Source organism: Cladophialophora carrionii, assembly GCF_000365165.1.
Source record: "Cladophialophora carrionii CBS 160.54 unplaced genomic scaffold supercont1.1, whole genome shotgun sequence".
Taxonomy (NCBI): Eukaryota; Fungi; Ascomycota; class Eurotiomycetes; order Chaetothyriales; family Herpotrichiellaceae; genus Cladophialophora; species Cladophialophora carrionii.
In genome coordinates, this window is record NW_008481816.1 from 2096317 (window position 1) to 2118948 (window position 22632).

Consider the following 22632-nt stretch of genomic DNA (forward strand, 5'->3'; position numbering starts at 1 on the left):
GATCGTGAGGCGCTCGAATTGAAAAAGAGGGAAACTATGTTGGCGAGAGGTACGTTGGCGTTGGTGTAGGTGTGTGAAGCTGGTCGAAATGACTGGGATGAATTTTAGAGACTCCTGGCAGACTAGGACTGTGACAATTGTTATCATAGAAGTGAATTTCAAGACTCGACCCCGTGACAGCTTCATCGCCTCACGGTCGGTCCGCCAGTTTCAATATAGATAGTCATCGCTAATTTACCATTCGCCTGTTCGGACCAGTGCACGAAGGTCATCAGCAACAAATCTCATGTCGCCTCTCATTCGATATAGATGAAACACAGTTGCATGCTTCCAGCCACCTGTACGTCAATGCCACTTTCTGAAGCTACCAAGCGACCCATCAGATGGATGTTGCAACAGTAGAGTCGAGCGTACTGGGGAGCTACGCACAACCGACAAAGGTGAAGAAGAACAGAAGTGGAGAAATGCCTTCTCAAAACCAGGGCATCCGACAGCCGAGATTCTCACCAACCTGATCATCTTCGATTCTTCTCAGATCTCAAGGTCATTTCTGCTGGATAACAGTGGTGGGCGCCGGGTCCCGTTGACCTGCGGATACTGTCTCTGTCACGGCGTTGGTGAGAAGCGACAAGGACCTGCGCAGCTAGCATCTCTTCGCTCCTCCGGCGACATAGGGCAAAGGGGAACTTCCCATCCCTTTGACGGCCACACTTCAGATGGCTGCTGAGATTTATATCACACTTCAGATGCCAGATTGTGATGCGCCTAGACATACTGTTCCTCCACCACATGCTTGAAACAGCGAATGGCAATCTTGCTTGTCGATATTCAGCAACAGCGTTTCAGGTCTCGTGCTGTTGGAGCAGCGGAACTCGTTCACGCAAGCAATGGCACCGATTCCAGAATCCTTGCGTAGTCCTTGTAAAGATATGGTACGAGATACGATCCCGCGCCTGCGTGCATCAAGCCCACCGAATGTTGATGACGTCTACAGGAGCTGACCACAGTGACAACGCGGGTGGCCCTATGCAGGGTTACGAGATACAGAACGTGGGTGGACGAAGCGTGGACCTTATCCGCCTATCACGCCGCTAAGTCTGCAACCATGCTGGGGGCGATGAAACTTGTAACCACTTGGGGAAGCTCACAAGAAGGCGCAAGCGGGAACACGGATGCGGCGACGCTGAGTGCTGGGCTCTCTTTGGTGTCTGCCTGGGACTTGATCGGCAACATGGCATCAACCATCCTCAGCTCGAGACGATAAGTCTGGGTAAAAGAGCTCAATCCGATGATTTTGGCAACAATTAACAGTCCTTTTGACAATTCTTCTTGAATATAGCCATATTCATCCTCTTTCTGGCTTACGTGCACTGACTTGTACCCCGCATTGGATTGATTGGCAAATTGCAGTTTGGGTGGAAGATGACGATTCACAAACAATATCCCCCTCGCAACTACGAGACCTTCGCAGACAGCGCAGATGCGCTGAACCAATCTCCCACATCATACCGACAAGGAGGCGATGCAGACAAATCGCGCTCGGCAGCAGTTGAAGCTCGGAGACTGGCGTCTCAAGGCTCGTGGGCCGACAACTTTACGGGCGGCACGCCAGCCACAAACAGGACGCCATTAGCCTCAACGGTGGATGGCGACGAGGAGAGGGATGTCGAGTACCCAGATATTCCACAAGATGGCGATCCATCCGATCCTCCCCCAGTCTATACTCCCTCCGCCAGTACGCAGACAGCATCGCAATCCCCCTTAGCGCCTGCCTCCCCAGTGGCTGCGAGATCAGTCCCTGCTCCAGTCCCCGGGCCAGTAAGCACTCCCAACACACAAACTCCTTCACACACACGTCCTGCCCAAAGCCCTTTCCGACCGAATGAAGAGGGGGGTCCATCGGCTCTACCTGAAACTGTCCGACAATCGCAGCAAGGTAGTTCCAACTATCATAGCCATGACCACGATGAGGAAGCAGAAGCAGATTCGGACTCAGACACTTTACCCGTCTTCTTGCAGCAACAACAGCAGCAGCAGCAGCCCAGACGAAAGTGGTGCCGTGGCCCTCGGAAAGCTCGGTCGTGTGGTAGTCGGCGACACGGTTTCGGACACCGCAACCACGACAAACATCGAGCCCGCCGCTTCAAAAAGATATGCTTCTTCCTGCTCGCGCTACTGGCTTGCCTCTGGCTCCTGATTCCAGGGCTCTGCAAGTCCTTCAAGAATGTACAGGAGCCATTTCTTACACTGTGTTCGAGACGCTGTCGATTCTCCCATTGTATCTTTGCTAACATGATCTGCTCTGAATAGGACGGCCGATACGATCTTCCGAACTTTGGCAAGCAGCCATCGCAGACACCATGGCCACCCGAGAAACGTGAACACCGCGAGCACGAGACCTTCAGGTCTATCACCGGCACATATCAACTGTACGATCTCCTTGATTTGTCTACAACGAGCGGTAGCATCACCGTCACAATCGAAGTTCAGCCTGGCGATAAGCCGGCTGTGCTCCGTCTTGCAAGCCAAGCCGGAAGTGTAAACGTGAAGATGACCTCTGGAGGTGGCTTGTTCAGGAAACGATTTATCTCTGAAGTGGCAAAGTCGAGGGTCCTTCAGACCGAGATATCTAGTAGCGCAGGCAGTGTCTCGGGCAACATTGTCCACGGAAATGGCGGTTCAGCCTCGATCTCTACAAACGCCGGTTCTATCCACTTGGATGTCTACACCGTGGGCGTTTCGGAGCTGGATGCGCATTCCCGTCTTTCGACTGTTACAAACCAGGGGAGCCAGCATGTCAAGGTGTACTCCGACATTAGCAACACCGAGCCAATCCGCGCTCTTGAGGCATCCCATACAGTGCGTGGCAGTGGGAGTATGACGATCGAGTATCCGACCGAGTGGGAGGGGATGGTGCACATGACTTCCTACGGCTCTGGCAGTGTGGCTGCCAGCGGCCGCGGCTTGGTCGTGCGCAAGGAGAGCAGTCATGAGCTATATGGTTACAAGGGATCGAAGGAGGGGACAAAGGTTGAGATATCCGAGCTTGGGAGTGGTAGTGTGAGATTTACATGCTGAGCACTGGGAAGATTTCAGGTTCCGACGGGAGGGCCGATGTTACGGGTTATGACTATAGGATGTGCAGGGGAAGATCTTCCACTACTTGTGATGATGCGGAGGATTTATGAGACAGAGATATGTATTCAAAACAGCAACGAAGTACTGTGCAAATGGGAAAGTTCCATGTACTGTCACTTCGTAGAATGAACACGATGTACCTCCAAAATGGATTCGGACCTCGGTTAACGAGATGCCTCAAGCTTCGTATAGCACCTTCAACTCAATAACATCTCCCGTACTACGTATTGCAACTGAGCAATGATGTGAAGCGACGTAGTACCTCAATTTATGTTGGTCACATCCGATTTCCCTTTCTGTTGTCCTCGAATACCAGCGGCGCTTCCAGTTCGACGTAAGAAGTGAGAGCAAGGACAGCGTGCATTTTACTATTACACCGGCACAAAACAGTCATCATGAAAGCGATACACGTTACCGAATACGTCCAGGCCAACTCGGAGCTGCGCGTCACAGAGATCCCGGCCCCGGTACCAGGCGCAGATAAAGTCCTCGTCAACATCACCCACAGTGCGCTGAACCACGTCGACCTCTTATACGCCCGAGGCAAGCACCAGAACAACCACATCGGCCTGGTCAAGCCGCCATTTGTCCTAGGGATAGAGTTTGCTGGCACAGTTGCCTCGGCACCACCAGGCGGTCAATTCAGGCGCGGCGACCATGTTTGGGGAGCCGGCGTGGGTGGGTTCGCCGAGCAAATCGCCGTCCCTGCTTCCGCTCTGTTCAGGCTACCTACCGGGTGGACGTTACATGATGCGGCGGGGCTCGGCGCCGGTACTGCTCCCGTGAGTTACGGTGCTGTGATCAGAACGGCGGGAGTCAAGGCGGGCCAGATCGTGCTTGTACACGCTGCGGCTGGAGGGTTGGGAGTTGTCGCTGTGCAGATCGCCCACGCGGTCGGAGCGCAGGTGATTGGGACAGTGGGCAGTGAGGAAAAGGCTGATGTTGTCCGGAAGCTGGGTGTGCTGGGAGTGGTAAGGTATGACAGAGAAGGGTGGGAGAAGGAAGTACTGAGGCTCACAAATGGTGTTGGCGTCGACTCTGCGTACGATACCGTCGGTCTGGTCGAGAAGAGCATCCGATGCTTGAAGTTTGGGGGCAATATCGTCATCGCTGGCTTTGCTGGCCTCGGTGGGAAGATGGAAACGCTTGCTATGAACAGAGTGCTGCTTAAAGGCGCCAGGTTGTTAGGCTACGTGAGTATTTCTTGTCCGAGTCGTGCGCTTGCTTTTGCTGACTCTCACAACAGCGATTCGGGGAAACCGGAAGACGCGACCCCGCCGAGAATGAGGAAGTCTGGAAGGGCCTTAATGCAATGCTCGAAAGCGGAAAGATCAAGCCCGTCGTCTATGCCACGTATCGTGGTCTAGAAAGCGTGCCACAGGCCCTCGACGATCTTGCTTCACGGAAGGTCTGGGGCAAAGCTGTGATTGAGATTCAAGCTTCCCGAGCACAGCTACAAGCCATGTTATAATACGTTCTCGACTTACTCCCCGTAGGATCGAAGCCTCAGGATCAGTTCATGACCAGCCCTCCGTCTACTACGATCTGTTGTCCCGTCACCGCGGCAGCCCAAGGACTCGCGAAGAACAACACCGCACCCGCCATGTCTTCCGGTGTGGTAACCTTCCTGAGTGGCGTCACGGCCTTGATCTGGTCGAACACTGCCTGTGGGGTACTGGCACTTGCGTCCGTCGTCTGCAGGAGGCCTCCGGATACCATGTTCACGGTGATACCTTTGGGTCCCAGATCAGCAGCACAGGTCCGAGTAAACGCCAGCAACGCTCCCTTGGCTGCGGTGTAATCGTGGTATGGCACAACCGGGTTCTGGAACAGGTTGGAACCAATATTGATGATCCGACCGAACCCAGCATTCTCAAAACCAGGCAGCGCGGCCTGCGTAGTGTTCAGCGCCCCACAAAGAAACCCCTTTATCTGGTCATCAAAGTCGGACCATCTCAACTCCGCCACTTTGGGTCTAGCATCTCCGTTGAAAGCAAACTTGCCCACCATCGCATTGTTCACAACAGTCGTGATGGGCTTTCCGTAATGGCGCATGGCAGCCTCGAACAGAGCTTTCACTTCGTCGGATTGTGTGACGTCGGCACGGAAAGCAAAGCCATCAAGTTCCTTGGCCAGCGCGGACACGGCACCCTCTTCGGAGCTGTAGTAGTTTAGAACGACTTTTGCACCCTCTGCACGAAACGCTTTTGCGATGGCGAGCCCGAGTCCGCGGGAAGAACCTGTGGAATGCGCGAGTAAGTATCGGGTTATAGAACTTACCCTGACCATAATGCGGCCGACGAAGCGGTATCAGGATACACAATAGACATACTCCTCCGGCAGAGCAAGCTACTTACCCGTGACAAGGACGATTTGATCTCCAAGCTTCATCACCTCAGACCCTTCCACCAGCGTCGACGGGATATGTTGTTATACTAGTACTGGTGGCCTGTGAGCCACTATACCGTGAACGGGCAGCCAGGCTCATGCAAACATTGCAGGTACTGCGTACGGAGCACCCCTCACCCCCCGCTATGACTCACGGCTAAACACGGCTCACAGGGATTGTTAGTGGATACGCGAACCTCGGCGGTCTCCCGAATCCGAGTCAATTCAGTCCCGGCAAGTGATAAATCTATGCATTATGTATTCGACGTCCCAAATTTTCCTGCAAATTTGAGGTCGAGATCGACCATCATGGGTTCGAGTAAAGCAGCTCAGGCTCCAATGGCGCAATGTGTGTAAAGACAATCTTAGGGGCGTTAATTTTCTAACTGTAACCAGGGTAGCGCGCCAGACTTCTAACTCTCACGAGTTGTCATCTGGAGGGTGAGCACATCCTCCACTACGCGCTGTATCCATTGTAATATCTAACACCAACAACAGTTGTGGGTGTAAGTTGATATTCATCTTCTGGTTTCTCTCCGTGAAACTTACAATCGTACAGTCGAGTCCCACTTGGAGTGAAATTTCCTTTTTGCCCCTTTTTTGGTCGTTGTAACGTTCGACCGGAGATTTGACCGGGTTAGTCAGTTAGGTTGTTCTTCGTGCAGTATGATAGGGTATTCACTACGTACTCCATTCACCAGTAAGATAGAGTAGTCATACACTATCAACATTTTACAGCAGGTGCCATCTACACCTGGCGGCATCACCTTCGAGACCGCCGTGCATACGTCAGCGACCTGGTCATAAATGATGTTGATACACTTCTATGCCGGAGTTCGTCATCCGTGTCTGATCCTTCCCTGTAGAAAGACTAGCCACGGGCGTCCGGGTCAGTCGTTCAGAAATGCCCGCAGCGTCGCAGCCGGTCGAGAAGAGCTAAACCACGCCAACCACATCTGCGTCTACGGCTACCTCATCATTTCGATCGTACCAAGGTCACACGGAGAGGACTTCTACGTCGGCTAGAACCTTGTTTCCTTCCTCCGCCGCCAGAAACTGACTTACACGATCAGATGCTCGCTGACCCTTGTTTCCTCCGTCGCGAGAACCAACACACACGGTCGGATGCCCTTTAAAATCTCTCGCCTCGTGTGCGACCTTGAACGGCACTTCCCAAGGGGCGTACCCGTGCTCTACTCTGCCATCGAGGCGCCGTACGGAGTGCTACTGTAGTGAGCGCCCAAAATTTATGATTGCTGATCTACAACCGTTCGCTCATGATTGTACTCTTGCCTCGGTGTCGGCAACGGTCCTGAAGCAGCCCGATGCATCTTCTCCAGATTATTCACATGCAATGTCATTCTCGCCGAAGTCATCCGCACTAAACTTGACTTTCAGCATTCGTCCGAATGATGTGTCTGAGCCAGGATGGGATGGCATGAACCAGGTATGCCTCTTACAACAACGCCTACAACTAGACCTCTGAGCCTGTATAGGATGGCATGAAGCACGCACTCCGCTTGCAGCAACCCTTCAGCTAAATTCTACCGCAAGGCTGAGCTTGATATTCTCCGCAAGGAGGCAATCGCTTTCAATGCTGGAGCTGAGTTGACGGCGCATTGCTCGCCCGGTACGGCAGTGGATTCCCCATCCTGACAAGAGCAGAAAAAGCAGAGGAGTTCATATACGTACTCGACGAATTCGGCATCGAGAAGACTCTCAACACATGTCGCGAACTGGTAGGAGAGCTGTGCCCAGTCCACAGCGTGAAGAGACGACCCGAACTTCGAACCGGTCCGGGACAGCGAAGCCGCGGCGGGAAATAGCATATGAGGATCAGACAACACCACAGCAGAACACCCAATCAATCACAATGACCCGGGACCTTCGGGCGATAATAAGGATGATCAGTCTACACTATACAGTCTCCCAATGCATAAACAATTTTGGGGAGGCATGACCAGGTGAGACGTCGCAGTGCCCATGGTCAACAGACGAGCTTGAGATTGCAAGGCATGTTGAGGTACTCAATCAAACGGTCCACCTTACAAAAGTAGCTGTACGTCTGCAGCGGGTGCTAAAAAAAACCACTGCGATTCTGAAAGGTCTGTCAACGCATGCCGGAGGAAGATGGAAGCCACGTACCAAGAGCAATTATCAGACTTCCCAGTGGAGACATCAAGATTGAAGATCTTCGCCTGGAGCGTACAGGCATGAAACACAACTTCAAAAGGAAGGCGCCAAGCCCTTACGGTACAAGAGGCGGTATGATAGCGGAGTAGTACAACAGCATTACCACCGGCACCGACAACTTGGGTCGCTACGCTACTATGAGAGGTACATATGACATGTGGTAGGGCACGAACTGTGACTACGGGAACCGGAAATCAAAACAGAGGCGACCCCGACCTTGCCCAGGTCGAGGCCGAGGTCAAGGCGGGACGACTGTGGGACGGCGACGGACAACCATGGGTCGATGACGACGAGGACGAGGAACCAGCGGCAAACAAACTGAAGGTATTCAACCCGGGAGGGCATTGGAGAGAGGTCAACAAACGTCCTCGTGAGCTACCATATGTGGTAGGGCACCACCGTGTGTCTTGAATCTCTTGTTGGGGGTCTATCCCTCGAGAGCTCGGCTCTCAACTTTGAACTATCTCGTAGCCCTGCTGGTCCTGCCATGTGAGGGCAAGGACAGAGCAAGGAGGGAACAGGGCAGGAACGGGACTGCCCGCCACCCGACAACAACGGCGTAGCAGCGTCTATACCGAAAAGTCAGCCTTATAGCGATGGCATCCACCCGATATCTAGTCTGATAGTGAGGGGGCCTTATAGTAGGATAGCATCTCTACTGACATCTTGTACACTACTAGCAATACGTATTTCCAAGGGGATAAAAGAGGCGTTCAGCACCCGAGTCAATAAGATAAAGAAATAGACAACATAGTCACATGCACGTTTGACCCCCTCCGCGAACAAGTCCAGCTTCTCACAGCATGAACCACGCGTTGCCCTTACAGCGAGCTCTACAATTGCACCTCTACCGAAACGCCGAGCTTGACATTCTCTGTACGAAGGGGGCCGACGCCTTTCAATAGCATCAACACAATACATTTTCTTTCACTCGTTGAGATATGATTCTGGAGAGACTGACTATGTACAGACCTAGTGGACCTCGACGGCGTGGCGGTGGGCATAGGGGAAATCCCTCCTGAGGGCACTTGCGCACTTGCAGCACTTGCAGCAATTGCCGTCTCTTGCCGTTCAGCATGGCGACCTGGCCACGACTTTCTACGCCTTGCTCCGCCATGCTAAACGCGGCTCAGCTGACCTCCAGCCACGAGAACCACCTGTCGCAAGGCTCGCCATTGAGCCGCGCACTCCTCCTGTTCAGACAATCCGCGTAATAGTCATCCTCCGGTCCATAGACTTTCAGAGCCAGGTCCAGCTCCTGCTGGGCCCAATAGTCGCTCTTCGCCAGGTCGCCTCTTCGACAATTCAGGAGCGACAGGTTCTGGCACGTAAAGACGCTGGTCTCGTCCGTGGGGCCGTGGTAGCGGTTGTTGGCCTCGGCATCAAGGGCAATGACGGTCTCAAAGACGGTCTCGGCGTCGTCCCAGCGCTGCTGTTCGACGTACAGGTTGCCCAGACGGCGCAGACAGTTGCGTCGCGCCAGACTAGTGGGTCCGTGGGTCGCGGCGCTGGTCTCGCAGGCCTCGAGTATCATGGCCTCGCTCGCGTCAAAGGCCCCGTCGCGCATCAGTTCCACGCACAGTCCTTGTTGGAGGAGCAACACTTCGGGATGGCCCGGGCCCAGCGTTCGCGAGGACGTGTCGAGGATAACTCTCATCGCGGGCTGGGCGGCGATACGCATCATGTCCCAGCTCCGCATGTTGTTCATGATGCAGGCGAGCGGGTGGCGTGGGCCCAGCGTCTTCGAGGACATGGAAGCCATGAACCGCACGACGGACGTCCATGCCTGCTGATGCCGGCTCCAGCGGCGGTTTCCCATTACGGCCAACAGGCTCATCAGGACTTGTCTGGTCGGGCGCCGCAGATATGCTTCGGCCATGGCGCAGCCTCTTTGCAAGTCGTCAAAGGCGCCAGGCACGTTTGCTTGCTCCAAGAGGGTCAGCCCGTGCTGGAATTGGTGCCAGATGTAATTCTTCCGTCGTCTGAACGGCCTTATCTGCTTGACCGATTGCTCGGACGAGATTCGCGTCGGGACATCAACGTCTGCCGCAGCGGCGGTGGTTATGAAAGCTTTTGCGGCCATGACGATGGAATTGGTCGTGTCGCTAAACTCGTCCTTCAGCATGAAATTAGGTATCGAGGTTGTGTTGCTCGGTTGTCGCTTCACCATCATTCCTCCATCGTGCACTGGTGTCAGGATCCCAACAGGGAGTGCGTCTGAAAGCTGGGGAGTCCCTCCTGAATCGATAGACGCAGGGGAAAGCACCCTACAACAGCCCATAGCTGCGTCATTATCCTCGCTTTTGATATGGCTGAAGCGAGATTTGCTGCCAAAACTGGACAGCGATGCAAGCTCCGGGCCGAATAAAATAGCGGGCGATCGTATCCGGCTGCTTGTTGTTTTATAATGTTTGCGGATGCCCCATCCTCTCAGTCTGTTCTTGTAAGACCGCAACCTGTACGCAGATTAGTAGGAAATCAGACCCAGAAACAGAATTGGGATGGGGCGACTTACGATGATCGGAAATGGTACCTGTGGCAAAGAATGTGCTGGACATCACACAAACTCCGATCTTCTTCCACATACAGCCTTGTTATGACAGATCGATGGTCTTCCCAGTCGGCCAGCGACGGCGGATACGCAGGTTGAGGAATGGAAGACATGACGCTTTTCGATTACGGGGTATGTCCCGGAGACGGCAACAAATTCAACACGCCGATGCGGAAGAGGAGAAATTGTGGGAGCAGTCGGACCTAGCTTGGATTTGGGGGCCAGAATGACCGTAGGAAGATTTCAGCAACATTGGATAGCCATCGAGGATGAACGGCGCGACTACTCCGCACTGTGTATGCGACCAAGAACGACGCAGGATTCGGAAAGCTGTTCAGCCGAAGTTGGTGATAGATGCAAGCCTCGCGCTTCTCCTCAACTGGCCCCGCTTCACAAGAACGAGGCTGCGCTTTCCTCAAATTGTACTAGTGCGAACACAGCGTCCGGCCAGCTACTTAACTGACTGTGTTCGCTGTGTTCGCTTGCTTTGAAGCTGAGCACTTGAGGCATTATCGACTCATTCATCTCATTTCATTTTAGATCCTATAGACAACTTGCATGCGCAATCCAGTCTCAAGCATCTACGCTCAAAATGAAACGCCTCGCTAATGCGCGCAATTAACGTAAACCGGTTCCGATGCACATCTCTCCCACAATAGCTGCGCCGTTCCTTCATTCGTCAGCATCAAAGATCTGGAAGGTATTGTCTAGGATGGTCTCCACGACTTTAGCCTGCCACCCAGAGTCCGCAATGTCCGCACTTCCCGGTCCATTCCCATTGACGCCGGCTCGCTGGCCCATCAGGGTCGGCGCAAAAACAATTGCCAAATTATTGTGGGTCATCTTGTTGCTGCCACTGTGCTGTGCGACCTTGTGGAGATGGATTGTCAGGAGCCTGAGAGTGGCGTAATTAGGATCGGGCAGCGCGTTGACAAGCGCGTGGATTGCATCCCTGCGCTGTACAGCATCGTCCAACTTGGCGGCTTGGATGAATTCTCGATACTGCGCCGCGGTAAGTAATGGATCCGGCAAGTCTCGAAGGAAATGTTTGAGCAAAGTGGTGACCGAGGCAATATCGTCTGCCCCGCGAGTGCGAAGGTCTACTGAATTGGCGTCTGGAAGCATGTTAGCAGGGATCGAATTGGACGTCACTGAGATCCTACCATGATCGAATTTCTGTCTCAATTCCATAATGTTGTTCGCCGAGCCAGAGGTTCTGTAGATGCCTTCAACGTTGAGCCCGTACATGTCGACTGCTTGGATGCATTGCATGACGATGAAGGGCACGGCCGACCCTTCCCGCTGGAATAGCTCGTCGAGAGAGACTCCAAACACAGGACGAACAGGCGGACCAGCTTTCGGGACAGGCTGCCTTGACGGAAGTGCACTGACACCTCCTGGCCGCGGTGCGCCGTTGGGAGGTCCGCCCGGTCCGGGACCTGGCGTTCCACGGCCGGCGCCTTGAGGCGGCGTACCTGGTTGCTGAGGTTGACCGTTGCCACTTGGACCTGGCGGTCCTTGTCCTCGGCCCATCCCAGGTGGTGGTTGACCTCGTCCCATTCCACCCTGCGGCGCTCCCCGTCCCATTCCGCCAGGTGGTGGTTGTCCACGTCCTGCGGCGCCTTGTGGCGCAGGACCTGGCCCGCCCAGTGCACCTTGGCCTGGGGGCGTTGGTGTTTGTGGTGCTTGGCCCCTGCCCATGCCGCCCGGAGGCGGTTGACCTTGGTTCGTCCCGCCTGGCGGACCTTGCCCCTGGTTCATACCGCCTGGCGGAGGTTGACCTCTACCCACTCCACCTGGAGGCGCGGCGCCTCGTCCCATACCCTGGGGAGGCTCACCTCTACCTACTCCACCCGGAGGCGCGGCACCTCGTCCCATACCTTGAGGAGGCTCGCCCCTACCCACTCCACCTGGGGGCGCGGCACCTCGTCCTCTGCCCGGCCCAGGTGGCCCCTGTCCGCGACCCATCGGTGGTTGGCCGCGTCCCATTGGCGGCCCTTGGCCACCTTGAGCGCCGGGCGGCCCTGGTTGCGGCGAGGGGCTCCGCGGAGGTTGAGACTGCTCACTGCCCAGATTGCCACCATTCGATGATTGCGGTCGTCCGGCACCTGGAGGACCTCCTTGCGGTGGCATATTTGGTCGGGGCCCTCCAGGATTTCTCCCCGGTGGAGGCTGCGACAGTTCGTCGCCATATTCGTCGCCCGGATAAGGAGTCACGCCAGATACTTGCCTAGAGTGCGCAGATGGATAGTTGTCATCCGAATAGTCCGGCTGCTGTTGTTTCGGAGAGAACGAGGGATGTTTCTCGTACTTGATCTCGGCCGCTCGTGGGGGAGCTTTATTGCTCGACCCGAGCACAAAGTCAATGAAATCTCGCTCGTTACTGATACTCGAAGCCGCTTCGCGAAGACTCCTGGACGGTTGGCCAGGAACGGACGGCTGTCCCTTCATGGGCGTCACGCAGAGGCCAAATCCCAGCATCAGTTTCTCGCTCAAGTTGGCAAATTTCTGCACCTGCCCACTCAGGCCTGCGTCGATCTCCCTCGTCAACTCCTGTAGAGCATTGATGGTCTGGGGTCTGTAAGTGCTCAGCAGCTCATTCCGCAGCGTCTGCGCAGCGTCCACTTTGGCAGAGTAGTCGGCATCGGCAGCTTCAAGCTTAAGTCGCAAGTCCTCCTCCGCCTGGGCGGCGGATCTTTTCAGGCTGAACACGCCTGACTGTCTCTCGCCGGTCCTGGCTCGATCGTACTGCTCGGCTAGCGAGTTGTACCGGTGTTTGGCCTTCTCCATCGCTGCCTCTGCATCCTGTACTCGCTTTTCCGCACTCATGCCCGCCTGTTTCCAGTGCTTCCGGCCTTTTTCGGTGTTGGCTGCCAGCTCGTATAGTTCTTCCGACATGCCGAAGAGCGAGTTGCAGAACTGAAGGCCATGGTCGGCAATTCTCTCGTGGATGCTTGTGACCTCTTTGTAGTTGTCGGCGAAGGTGCCTTGTCTGCCCTCGGGTCGTCCGATCGAGTCATGTGTGGCCCGGCTCAGTCTCTTTAAGCCCTGCGAATGCTTCTCCTCGAGGGCGGATCGTTCCTTGAGGAAGGCTGCAAAGTCCTATTGCGCCGTCAGCAAGCCCGATCGTTCGCAACCCCCGAAGCGTACTTACCCTTGTTGAGTGTATGCTTTGTTTCAATCTGGTCATCAGCGTGGTCATGCCGATCTAAGGAGCCCGTTAACATCGTCGCGACCGGAAGACAACGGTGGTGGTCTTTACGTCTGAGGAGAGAACATTGTGCAGTTTCTCCCTGTAGTTGGGATCCAAGTCGTCGCCAGGCCCGTCGCCAGTAGGCACGGGAGGCAGCGGTGCTTCATTGTCGAGCTGCGGTCCCGGTGGCATGGGACGAGAGCCGCCATTCACGGCCGCGTAGGACTCTCCTGCGGCCGCCATGTTGGATACCTAACCTGCAGCCTGGGCAAGGTTCCGCTGCAAAGACGTTATGCCTATGCCCGTGATGCGGGGAGAAGGAAGGGAGGACGATCGGCGAGGCAAGCAACATGCGTCGGCTTCCGGAAACCAACACCACGAAGGATTGACGGGCCGCGATGCTGACAGTGGGGTGAAGGTGCATTTAATGGTCACAAGAGACTGAATTAGATGTCATGAATACCGCGCCTCTGGGCTGCCCAGTTTTTTCACTATCTCAACCAAGGCATCACTAAACTGGGACCCAGGCCCCAATTTTGGCGGCGATGCGGCTGTCTAAGCTCAGTAGGCGTCATCCTAGTTAAGCTGCGCCACAGCCCGCAGGGTCCCCTGCCGCCGCCGGACCTGGCTTGCTACCGAGACGGGCATTTCCAGGCGGCAGACGGCGTTTGTCATTCACTCGATCTGCCACAAGCTGACGTGTCTCTGCACGGAATAGGTACTGTGTAGTCAAAGGGATACAGGATGCTTGATACCTCCAAGCACGCGACTGTCGACGATATGTACGAGGTACTCTTGACCAGCAGCTCGCTCGCGACATTTACAGCTTGCCCTGTCGCCTATCTTCACCAATCTTGAGGATGGGTTTGAGATTCTCTTTCTGGACACGATCCCACAGAGTTCCAAGCCCTAATTTTCTCCCTCGCTCATCTTCGCGTCGGAAGAACTCTTCTGCGCTCTTGATCCTGTTGGGATGAATCTCGTCCAGCAGCGTGTAATCTCGACGAATGACACCCTTGTTGCCGGCGGAATGCTTCCACATGTTGAAGAACCCCGTGAAGTTCTGTCTGTATGTCATGAAGGACGGGTCATTGGGATCGGAGTTGTAACCTCCTCCGGTGTTGGCCAGCTGCTTATTGCGTCCCGTGTTCCAGAAGGTGTCAAGGTCGACGTCCACGTACCTGGCCGGTTTACCAGTCACCTTCTGGAACGCCGCCGCCAGATCGGCGTAGTGGATATGGTCGATGGCGACTTCGAGGTCCATGCCGTTGGATCTCTCGGGGTGATCAAAGATCCACCGGACGTAGTGCTCACAATCATCGAGGGAAACGTGCACCACGGCTCCGTCTCCGAGGGGGAACCGCCATGTGACAACACCGTCGATGACCGTCGGGGTGAAGGCAGCCAGACCGGCGATTGCCATCTCGATATACGGGCCGGTGGTGAACACAGACGCACCCATGCGGGCGCCGTTGGCCTGGTTCTGTGTAAGCACCCACTCGCCGATCCTGCCTTTCCCATCGTAATGCCCACAGCGGAATTTTGGATCGTAGCCCGACTTCTTGTAGACATAGTCGAGGTTCCCGTAGACGTAGAATTTGATCCCGGCTTCAAGCGCAAGCTCGTAACTCCGGATTGCCCAGAAGATCTCTGTCTTCTCTCCGCAGTTGAAGCCGTCGATGTTGATGAACGCTCCGTCACAGCCTTGGTAAAGCTTCCGAAGATCTGGTTCACTCGCGAAAGTGCCCTCCATAAGTTCAACGTTGCCCAGTGCCACGAGATCCTTGGCCCGCTGGGAATCCAGGTTTCGTGTCAGTACCCGACATGTGTACTTCTTGTCCTTGACTAGACCGCGGACCACCGGTATGCCCTGGGCGCCAGTACCCCCTATCACGGCAATATGAGATGTTTGGTGGCGGGAGGACATCTTGCCGCTGATGGGTCTACGACGAAGGAACGCGTTTGATCCCTGAGAAAGAGGAGCCAAAGACCTACCGATCCGAAGCTGGACTCCCTGAACGCTTTAAAGCTGCCATCATGCCCATTTTGGACGTCGTGATTGATTAGTCTTCCACACTCGTCTGGTGATACTTTTCGTTTTCACTTCGGGGTGTTTAGTAAACCCAACGTTCAAGTTACGCTGTGAACGATGTACGAAATTCCTCGCAGCCGCCTTTCGTACGTGACGAGAAGCTCAAGGCATTGCCGTGATTCAAGCTGGAGGAATTAATAACATGTTGAAAAGGGAAAACAAGGGATGCGCGGACAAGCTCGAGCTCGAGATGAAGAACAAGTCCTCCGTACTCCGTAAGTAATCGACGGCCAACGCGTACCCAAGTACGCACCCAAGTGGCACCTGATAGGCCTCTCCAAGCTTAGGTAACAGCCGTTGCGTAATACCGAGGCATCGAAAACCCCCTCAAATAATTAGGTATCACAGGTGCGGCCAGTGGCGCGACACAACTACACCACGGAGTACTTCTTTATCACATTGCACCACAGGACAATACGAAATACACGGGCATTCTGTACCTGGAGTTCGCACTCCCGGCCGCGCCGGCGCTAAGAATGATACAACAAAGGCCGAGGCATCAGCTTGGCGACACCTTGACCTCAGTGCCTTCTCGGGCGAGTATCGAACAGTCATTCCGATTATAGGTCGACCTTGAATATTGTGCCTTTGGTCAGAAAGGTAAGCCTGATCCCCCGCAGACCAATGACTAAAGTTAGGAAGAACAGCAAGGAACAAAGTTTGCTGCCTCGTCATCGCTTGTGATAAAAGCAGCAGCGTTCACATTTTCATTGCACATACATTGCTTGGCAAAGTCACAAGCATTCCAAATGCTTGATAGACACAGCACCACGAAGGAACCACAGGGATCTGGTAAGCGAAGTACAAGCAGCAGCAACGTCTTCTGCGCTGTTGGAGGGCGCAATATTACCGGTCGTTCATGATGACCTGTCCCCAGCGAGATGGATGCGCGTTGAACCCAACAGCGACAAGATCGTCGGAGGATGCACCGCCACGCCCACATATTCGCAGTCTGCTGTGATATTTGATATTTGATTGCACGATGTTGTGGTCAACACCGCCCTGAAACGAACGCCCGGTCTGCGCCCGATTGCCCTGACAAGCACGGGCTGGCCATGACGAGGCCGACGGTGCTAGCTGTACCATCCCATGAATCCTCCTTCCTCCGGATCGTCGATGGGTAAGTTGAGATAATTTATATAAGACAGACGAGAGAGCTCGAGCAGAGCCAGCATTGCTTTTCAGCAGGTAGATTCACGCTCACTGCACACCCTCCATCCGATCGTCAACATGCGGTTCTCTTCCGGATCCCTCGTCTCAGCCTTGTTTCTGTCATCGGCCGCTGCGCAAACATTCAACAGCGCCAACGTCCGCATCACCTTCTACAGCTTCGTGGACAACACTGACAACCTGGACGGTGACTGCAACGCCAATTGCGATGCCGGTGGCACCGCGGGCAACTCTGTGCTGGCCATGCAATGCCCCGGACGATCGGGTCTTGCCGGTGGCATTGGAACCCAAGACAGTCCCATCACCGCGGCCAGTGCGGGCGACGGCCTCCCTGTCCAACCATGCGGCTCCTTCTATGTCCCATACTTGCAGAAGTGGTTCATATACGAGGACTTCTGTACCGACTGTCAGGCCGATCCTCCTCATTTTGACCTCTTCGCGGGCGGTGGTGCGGACAACAACTTTTGCCCGAACATTTGCGAGTGTGAAAACCAGCTGACGCCAGGCGGAGACACGTAAGTCGCCATTTCACTCAGTCGGGTGTACTGTTCTGACTCTTTCCCAGTTGCATCTTCACCGACATCAGTGACGGTGGTTCACTCACTGTGTCAGGCGCGGCCTTGTTCGATGGGAGCAGCTGTAACTTCGCTGGTTCTTCGGCGTCGTCTTGCTGAAGAGGAACGGTGTCGATGGAATGGCTCGCAGGGCGGTGGATCAAAGCGTTCCTTGTGGCCATCTTATTCCAAGCCCCTCGCCCGACAGCCAGCAGCCGTAGAACATCATGTACTTTCATTCGATCTCGAGGATCCTGCCGAAATCCAATGGTTCTTCCCCACGTTGCATTCTCCATCTGTTCGTCGAGTTCTGTACGTTGATTGCTCCGCGGATGAGGAATGGCCACTTGCGCGCAAAGCACTCGGTCATCTCCCATCCTTGGATGTCCCACGGTTCGCCCCAGACGATCAATCCGTTCGTCTGCTGCGTGTCGAGATCACCCGAGCCCGGGTAGTTACCATCGCCGACCATGTCCAGACACAACTTCAGGTCGTCGATATTCTCTTGTCCGTACCGCAGGATATTGTCCCGGATCTCCGGGTCGGGGAAGATATCCCACATCGGATGATGTGCCACGGTCTTTTGCAGTTCCGTCGGCTCGAGCGTGGGAGGGAGCCGGCGTATCTTGGAGGACGCGCTCGGCGAGAGAGGAAGGAAGGGGGACGGGTAATCGTCGCTGTACATCAAGTTCAGATCCAGTCCGAGGAGGTGGACGTTTGCAATCAAGGCACGGTAGACGTTATAGTAGACCAGCGAGATCAGGTGGTCGGCTGGCAGCTTGTACAGGTCGGACTGATCTGCGTCCTCCGTTGTCGACTTCTCCGCCAGGTCCTTGATGCTGACCAGACGATCCTCCAGTAGCACCTCGTACCACCGCTGACACGAGTGTTTGCTCCGGATCGACACAAAGGGCGACTGGGTGGCTTGGTTGAACGTCTCCGCGGCAGCCTGCCACTCGCTGCTGTTGAATTGCTTCGTCCGCAGCTGCACCACGCTCTTCAGATCGATCCGTTGGTGCAGTGGCACATCCTTGAGCCCTGCAGCTCTGGACGAGCTAGCCGTCGACGCGGAGGCCCCAGCTCCGGCCTTCTGCTCAGCCTTGCGCCGTCCTATTCGACGTGTCAGCGGGTTGCCTGCCATGATTTCGGATATGGAAAACACACTTGCAGCTCGTTGATTCAGCCGGTTCTGAAGCTTGCGCCGGACCACTGGGTCGGTAATGCCCGACCACTCGTCATCCAACGACTGAACGTCCTGATGGAGTTTGAGCTCGGCACGGAGACCAGGAATAAGTGGCATGGTTCGGCGATTGAGTTTACTATCTTCCCTTCTACTTTGCCCTGTTCCGTGCCCGCAAGAGACACCTCTGAGGCGTGCAAAGCCCAAGACATCGCAATTTATGGTCTGCAACCTGCTTACACCGAGTTTGAAGTGCCAAGTGCCTCAACAGCCACTTGTCACGCCATTCGAGTCGTGCGCGTAATGGTTGATTGGCTGAGTCACCGGAGATATGCAGGTCGCTGACAAGCGGGTCTTCAGGCCTTAAGCCCTTCGAGCCGACTACCGTCGAAATACGCGCCATATACGGAGTAGTGGGCGCATTCTTGGAAGCATCCACTCATACTCCGTGAAAAGGACGTTGACTTTAACTTGGGATCGATCTTCCATCGCAGATTTTGAGCCTCTCGGTCCCTTTAGGCATGGCTCGTCCAGGACACCAAGAAAGGTGCTTGGTTTTGGGATGATAGTGGTAGGCGGCTGTCGCTTCACGAGCCGTGACGTAGCGCCACTGTGATCTCTTCATCCTACGCATCGATCCAGCTGGTGATGCAAGAACAAGGCTGTACCCTACTGGGGAGCCCTGTCGCCATGTCATCTACCCGCATAGCACCAGCCCCTGTGACATTTCCCCAGCACCACGTCTAACGCCTGCTCTATTCGAAACAACCCAACAAGTCTTGAAGGCGATATAAGAAGACTACGATGTCCTCGATAGCCAATATGTCCACGACCGCATTCCCGGCGCTCAGACTCCTCCGGCAGAAAACCCGCAAACCACTACACAAACCCTAATCCGCAACATCTCCAAGTCCCAACCATGTCTCCCCATCTGAACTGGTCACCAGAATCTCTCCCTTCGCTCGAGGGGCGCACTTACGTGGTAACGGGAGGCAACACGGGTATAGGCTGGTGGACAGTCTACCATCTGGCACTGCATGGCGCAGTGGTATACCTGATCTCCCGCTCGTCAGAGAAGGGCACCTCGGCAGTTGCGTCGATCACGGCCTCAATCAAGCAGACCAAGCCAGAACCGGTGCCCCAAATCCACTTGGTCTTGATGGACCACATGTCCCTAAAGTCGGTCGTGGCAGCGGCGAAGCACATCCGCTCGCAATGCACCAGCTTACATGGCATTGTCAACTCGGCGGGGATCATGGCCACACCCTTTCAACTCAGCGAAGATGGCTATGAGGCACAGTGGCAAACCAATTATCTCGCGCACTGGCTACTCACCTACCATCTGCTGCCACTGTTGACGTCGACCGCCAGCACGTCTCCCGAGGGCACTGTGCGCATCGTCAATGTCAGCTCCATGGGCCACGCGGCCACGTCGAAAAAGGGCATCGATTTCGATGATACGAGTCTGGAGAACCACTTTACCTTCCGCCGCTATGCGCAGAGCAAATTGGCCAACGTTTTGCATGCGGAAGCTCTGCATGCCCGGTACAACTCGTCCCCAGCCACGGAAGGCCACCCGCACATTTGGGCCGTCGCTTTGCATCCGGGCAACATTGACACGCAATTGAACAAAAGATCCTGGGGTGGTTCGACTCTGGTGCCGATTCTGAGATGCATGGGAGCCTACATCGAGCCAGAGCAAGGGAGCTTCAATTCTCTGTGGGCAGTCGCGGGGAAGGGAATGACGAAGGAGATGTCCGGATGTTATTTTGTGCCCGTGGGTGAAAGGAAGACGCCCAGTAAACAGGCGCGGGATTCGACCTTGGCCGACAGGCTTTGGGACTGGACTGAGCGGGAGATGAGGGAAAAGGGCTTTTTAGAGATGAGTTAGAGGCCATACCCGGCGGCATAGTCATTTGGTTCACGGAGGTGCTTTGGGGTCGAGGTCGTAAAGATTCGGGTTCGTAATTTTGGAAGCTGATGACAGTGGTCGGTGGTTTGGATCTTTTGCAATGTCAACTAGAATAATCTAATTCGCTTACCATATCCGATTGATCAGGAAAAGTCTTAGAGCAATTGTGGCGAGGGCCCGGGGGGGACCGTCAATCGTCTGCTTTCAAACCTCGAGAGCCTCAGTAAAATGGCTGGGTGTTTTCGTTCAGCCCAGAGCCAGCACTACACTTCATGTGGTTGCTTTTCGCACTTCGCCATGCCGGCGATCGAGGGATGCCCGTGGGAAGGTTGGGAAGGCCCCTGTGCGGTGGTTTGCTAGCGAAGCGCTGCCCGGCGAATGGAAATGAAGACCTCGACGTCAGTATCTGCTCAGCAAAACGGTTCTTCATCTCGGGAAAATGTTCTCCGCCGGTGCAAGACCATAACAAGCTTGATGGATTTCCGATCTTGTCTCATTCTTCCACCACGTCTATGCTTGCCATTGTGGTATGTACAGTCAGCTCGCTCAAAGCATCTCCAGGACCAATGCTCGGGTCTGAAGCCTTCTCGCAACTTCTTTTCTCATCCGCCACCTATAAATGACTCTGTCAATGTTGACCGCCCGGCGCATCTGGGTTCTTTGCACGGGGATTCCGAGGATCGTTTCTGAATTCGTCCGCTATTCATGACCAAGTCGTCAGCCAATGCGCGTTGACCAAACCAACCTTTGCATGTCATAGATATGGTATGGCTTGTAACTCACAGTCCATCATGGCGTTGGCGCCCTTGTTGACTCCGTAGAAGACGATGAGACCGGCGATGTAGAAAGGGAGCATAGGCTCGGCTGTCTTGCGTGTCAATGCTGTGGCCGAGCGATATCTCTAGGCTCTTGATTACGTACCGAGCTTGCCGGGGAACTTCTTTGGGATGAAACCAGGCATCTTGACGGATAATCTGGCTGTGAGGGAGCTGGTGATTTGCGTGAAGGCGCAGTTGTCGTCAACGAGCTGTCGGAGAATCTCAGGTCTGCGAGCTCCAGTCAAATTTGACTAAACCCAATCGGGATTGTTCTTGGCGAGTTTGGGAACTTTGCTTTATGCGTGTGAAACGTGACGCGCAGCCTTCGCGATCTTTGTTGATTCGAAAGGCCGAAGGTACGGGCTACAGATGGAAGAGTGAGTGCGTCGTCGAATGGTTCAGGATCAAGCTGTGATGGCGACTCTTGGGCCGGCGGTTTCATCTCTGCGATCGTCTCTCTCCCTCCTCGAATCCAGTATTTCCATCCTCGACGAAGGTGTATCCGACTTCCCCAGGCTGTGCAAGGTCCTACAAACACAACAGCACTTTGAACTTCTTCCCGAACCTACACTTCAGGAGGCGCAGCAATCGCTGGTCGACGAGATTGTCCCAGCTATCAACCAGCTCCTCTCGACTGCAGAGAACTACATCAACCAGCTTGGCCGGAAAGAAGAGAATCTGAAGGCCCGATCAGAATTGCTTGAGGGCAGATTGCACAACAACAGACGGAGGACTTCGAGTTTCGGAAGTAACACGGAAGTTCTACGATCCGGCAAGTCTGCACAATCCGCAACGCCCCTCAGCGATGGTAGAATGCTAGAGATGAAACGCCTACAGCAGAAGAAAGAGAGGCTGCAATATGCCATTGAAAGATTAGAATTGCAAAGCAAGCAAAGAGAGCGAGAATTGAGGAAGAGCATGGCTATTGTGAGGGAATGACCGACAGCAACCCATCTCACAGCCACTATGCTTTGCTTGTGATACTACTAGATTCCCTCAGGGACGACGATACAGTGAACAACGCTGTAACTCAAGCATGGATGGAGGAAAACAGCAGAAACAAAGCCAGGCACGAAATGAGTCTCGTCAAAAATATGGTTTATTGCTATAATATGCGTGGCAAGGCTTGCTCGACTTGTTTACTACGCGATCTCTCCTGTACGCGGAGATCGAGCTCTCGGGGACACCCTGCGGGGAGCCAAGAGCCGATGCTGCACAGGGATAGTTCGCTTGTTCAGAGCAGGAAATGCTCAGCGCAGGCCAAATCAGCAGGCTAAAAAGGGGTCGCAATGCAGAAGGGGTATCTTATCTCAAAACGAGAAATGAAAATTCGACGCGTCGTGGTCGGAAAGGGTGAATCGAGGCGATCTGAAAACGAAGGCCCCGTCCGGCTTCTCCGCCAATTCCCAGTCGCCCCGCGGCGGCCCTCTCAAATCACCATGA

The 22632-nt window shown here is 54.7% G+C and overlaps 11 protein-coding genes across 11 annotated transcripts; 5 read left to right on the plus strand and 6 right to left on the minus strand.

Moving 5' to 3' along the window:
- Positions 1-1422: 1422 nt before the first annotated feature.
- Positions 1423-3078, plus strand: G647_00739 (uncharacterized protein; the record flags this gene model as incomplete). Its single annotated transcript, XM_008724142.1, has 2 exons — positions 1423-2226; positions 2311-3078. 2 exons carry the CDS (start codon positions 1423-1425, stop codon positions 3076-3078), a joined length of 1572 nt encoding a protein of 523 aa, XP_008722364.1.
- A 455-nt stretch (positions 3079-3533) lies between these two features.
- G647_00740 (uncharacterized protein) lies at positions 3534-4609 on the plus strand (the record flags this gene model as incomplete). Its single annotated transcript, XM_008724143.1, has 2 exons — positions 3534-4331; positions 4385-4609. 2 exons carry the CDS (start codon positions 3534-3536, stop codon positions 4607-4609), a joined length of 1023 nt encoding a protein of 340 aa, XP_008722365.1.
- Positions 4610-4650: 41 nt separating this feature from the next.
- Positions 4651-5427, minus strand: G647_00741 (uncharacterized protein; the record flags this gene model as incomplete). The annotated part of the gene is made up of 1 exon (XM_008724144.1): positions 4651-5427. One exon carries the CDS (start codon positions 5425-5427, stop codon positions 4651-4653), a length of 777 nt encoding a protein of 258 aa, XP_008722366.1.
- Positions 5428-8848: 3421 nt separating this feature from the next.
- G647_00742 (uncharacterized protein) lies at positions 8849-10383 on the minus strand (the record flags this gene model as incomplete). Its single annotated transcript, XM_008724145.1, has 2 exons — positions 8849-10175; positions 10235-10383. 2 exons carry the CDS (start codon positions 10381-10383, stop codon positions 8849-8851), a joined length of 1476 nt encoding a protein of 491 aa, XP_008722367.1.
- Positions 10384-10942: 559 nt separating this feature from the next.
- G647_00743 (uncharacterized protein) lies at positions 10943-13472 on the minus strand (the record flags this gene model as incomplete). Its single annotated transcript, XM_008724146.1, has 3 exons — positions 10943-11385; positions 11434-13372; positions 13425-13472. The coding sequence occupies 3 exons, from the start codon at positions 13470-13472 to the stop codon at positions 10943-10945; spliced, it is 2430 nt and encodes an 809-aa protein (XP_008722368.1).
- Positions 13473-14283: 811 nt separating this feature from the next.
- On the minus strand, positions 14284-15390 carry G647_00744 (uncharacterized protein; the record flags this gene model as incomplete). The annotated part of the gene is made up of 1 exon (XM_008724147.1): positions 14284-15390. The coding sequence occupies one exon, from the start codon at positions 15388-15390 to the stop codon at positions 14284-14286; it is 1107 nt and encodes a 368-aa protein (XP_008722369.1).
- Positions 15391-16785: 1395 nt separating this feature from the next.
- Positions 16786-17244, plus strand: G647_00745 (uncharacterized protein; the record flags this gene model as incomplete). The annotated part of the gene is made up of 1 exon (XM_008724148.1): positions 16786-17244. The coding sequence occupies one exon, from the start codon at positions 16786-16788 to the stop codon at positions 17242-17244; it is 459 nt and encodes a 152-aa protein (XP_008722370.1).
- Positions 17245-17514: 270 nt separating this feature from the next.
- On the minus strand, positions 17515-18579 carry G647_00746 (uncharacterized protein; the record flags this gene model as incomplete). The annotated part of the gene is made up of 2 exons (XM_008724149.1): positions 17515-18389; positions 18444-18579. The coding sequence occupies 2 exons, from the start codon at positions 18577-18579 to the stop codon at positions 17515-17517; spliced, it is 1011 nt and encodes a 336-aa protein (XP_008722371.1).
- A 799-nt stretch (positions 18580-19378) lies between these two features.
- G647_00747 (uncharacterized protein) lies at positions 19379-20350 on the plus strand (the record flags this gene model as incomplete). Its single annotated transcript, XM_008724150.1, has 1 exon — positions 19379-20350. One exon carries the CDS (start codon positions 19379-19381, stop codon positions 20348-20350), a length of 972 nt encoding a protein of 323 aa, XP_008722372.1.
- A 649-nt stretch (positions 20351-20999) lies between these two features.
- Positions 21000-21332, minus strand: G647_00748 (uncharacterized protein; the record flags this gene model as incomplete). Its single annotated transcript, XM_008724151.1, has 3 exons — positions 21000-21070; positions 21155-21235; positions 21293-21332. The coding sequence occupies 3 exons, from the start codon at positions 21330-21332 to the stop codon at positions 21000-21002; spliced, it is 192 nt and encodes a 63-aa protein (XP_008722373.1).
- Positions 21333-21603: 271 nt separating this feature from the next.
- On the plus strand, positions 21604-22128 carry G647_00749 (uncharacterized protein; the record flags this gene model as incomplete). Its single annotated transcript, XM_008724152.1, has 1 exon — positions 21604-22128. One exon carries the CDS (start codon positions 21604-21606, stop codon positions 22126-22128), a length of 525 nt encoding a protein of 174 aa, XP_008722374.1.
- Positions 22129-22632: the final 504 nt, after the last annotated feature.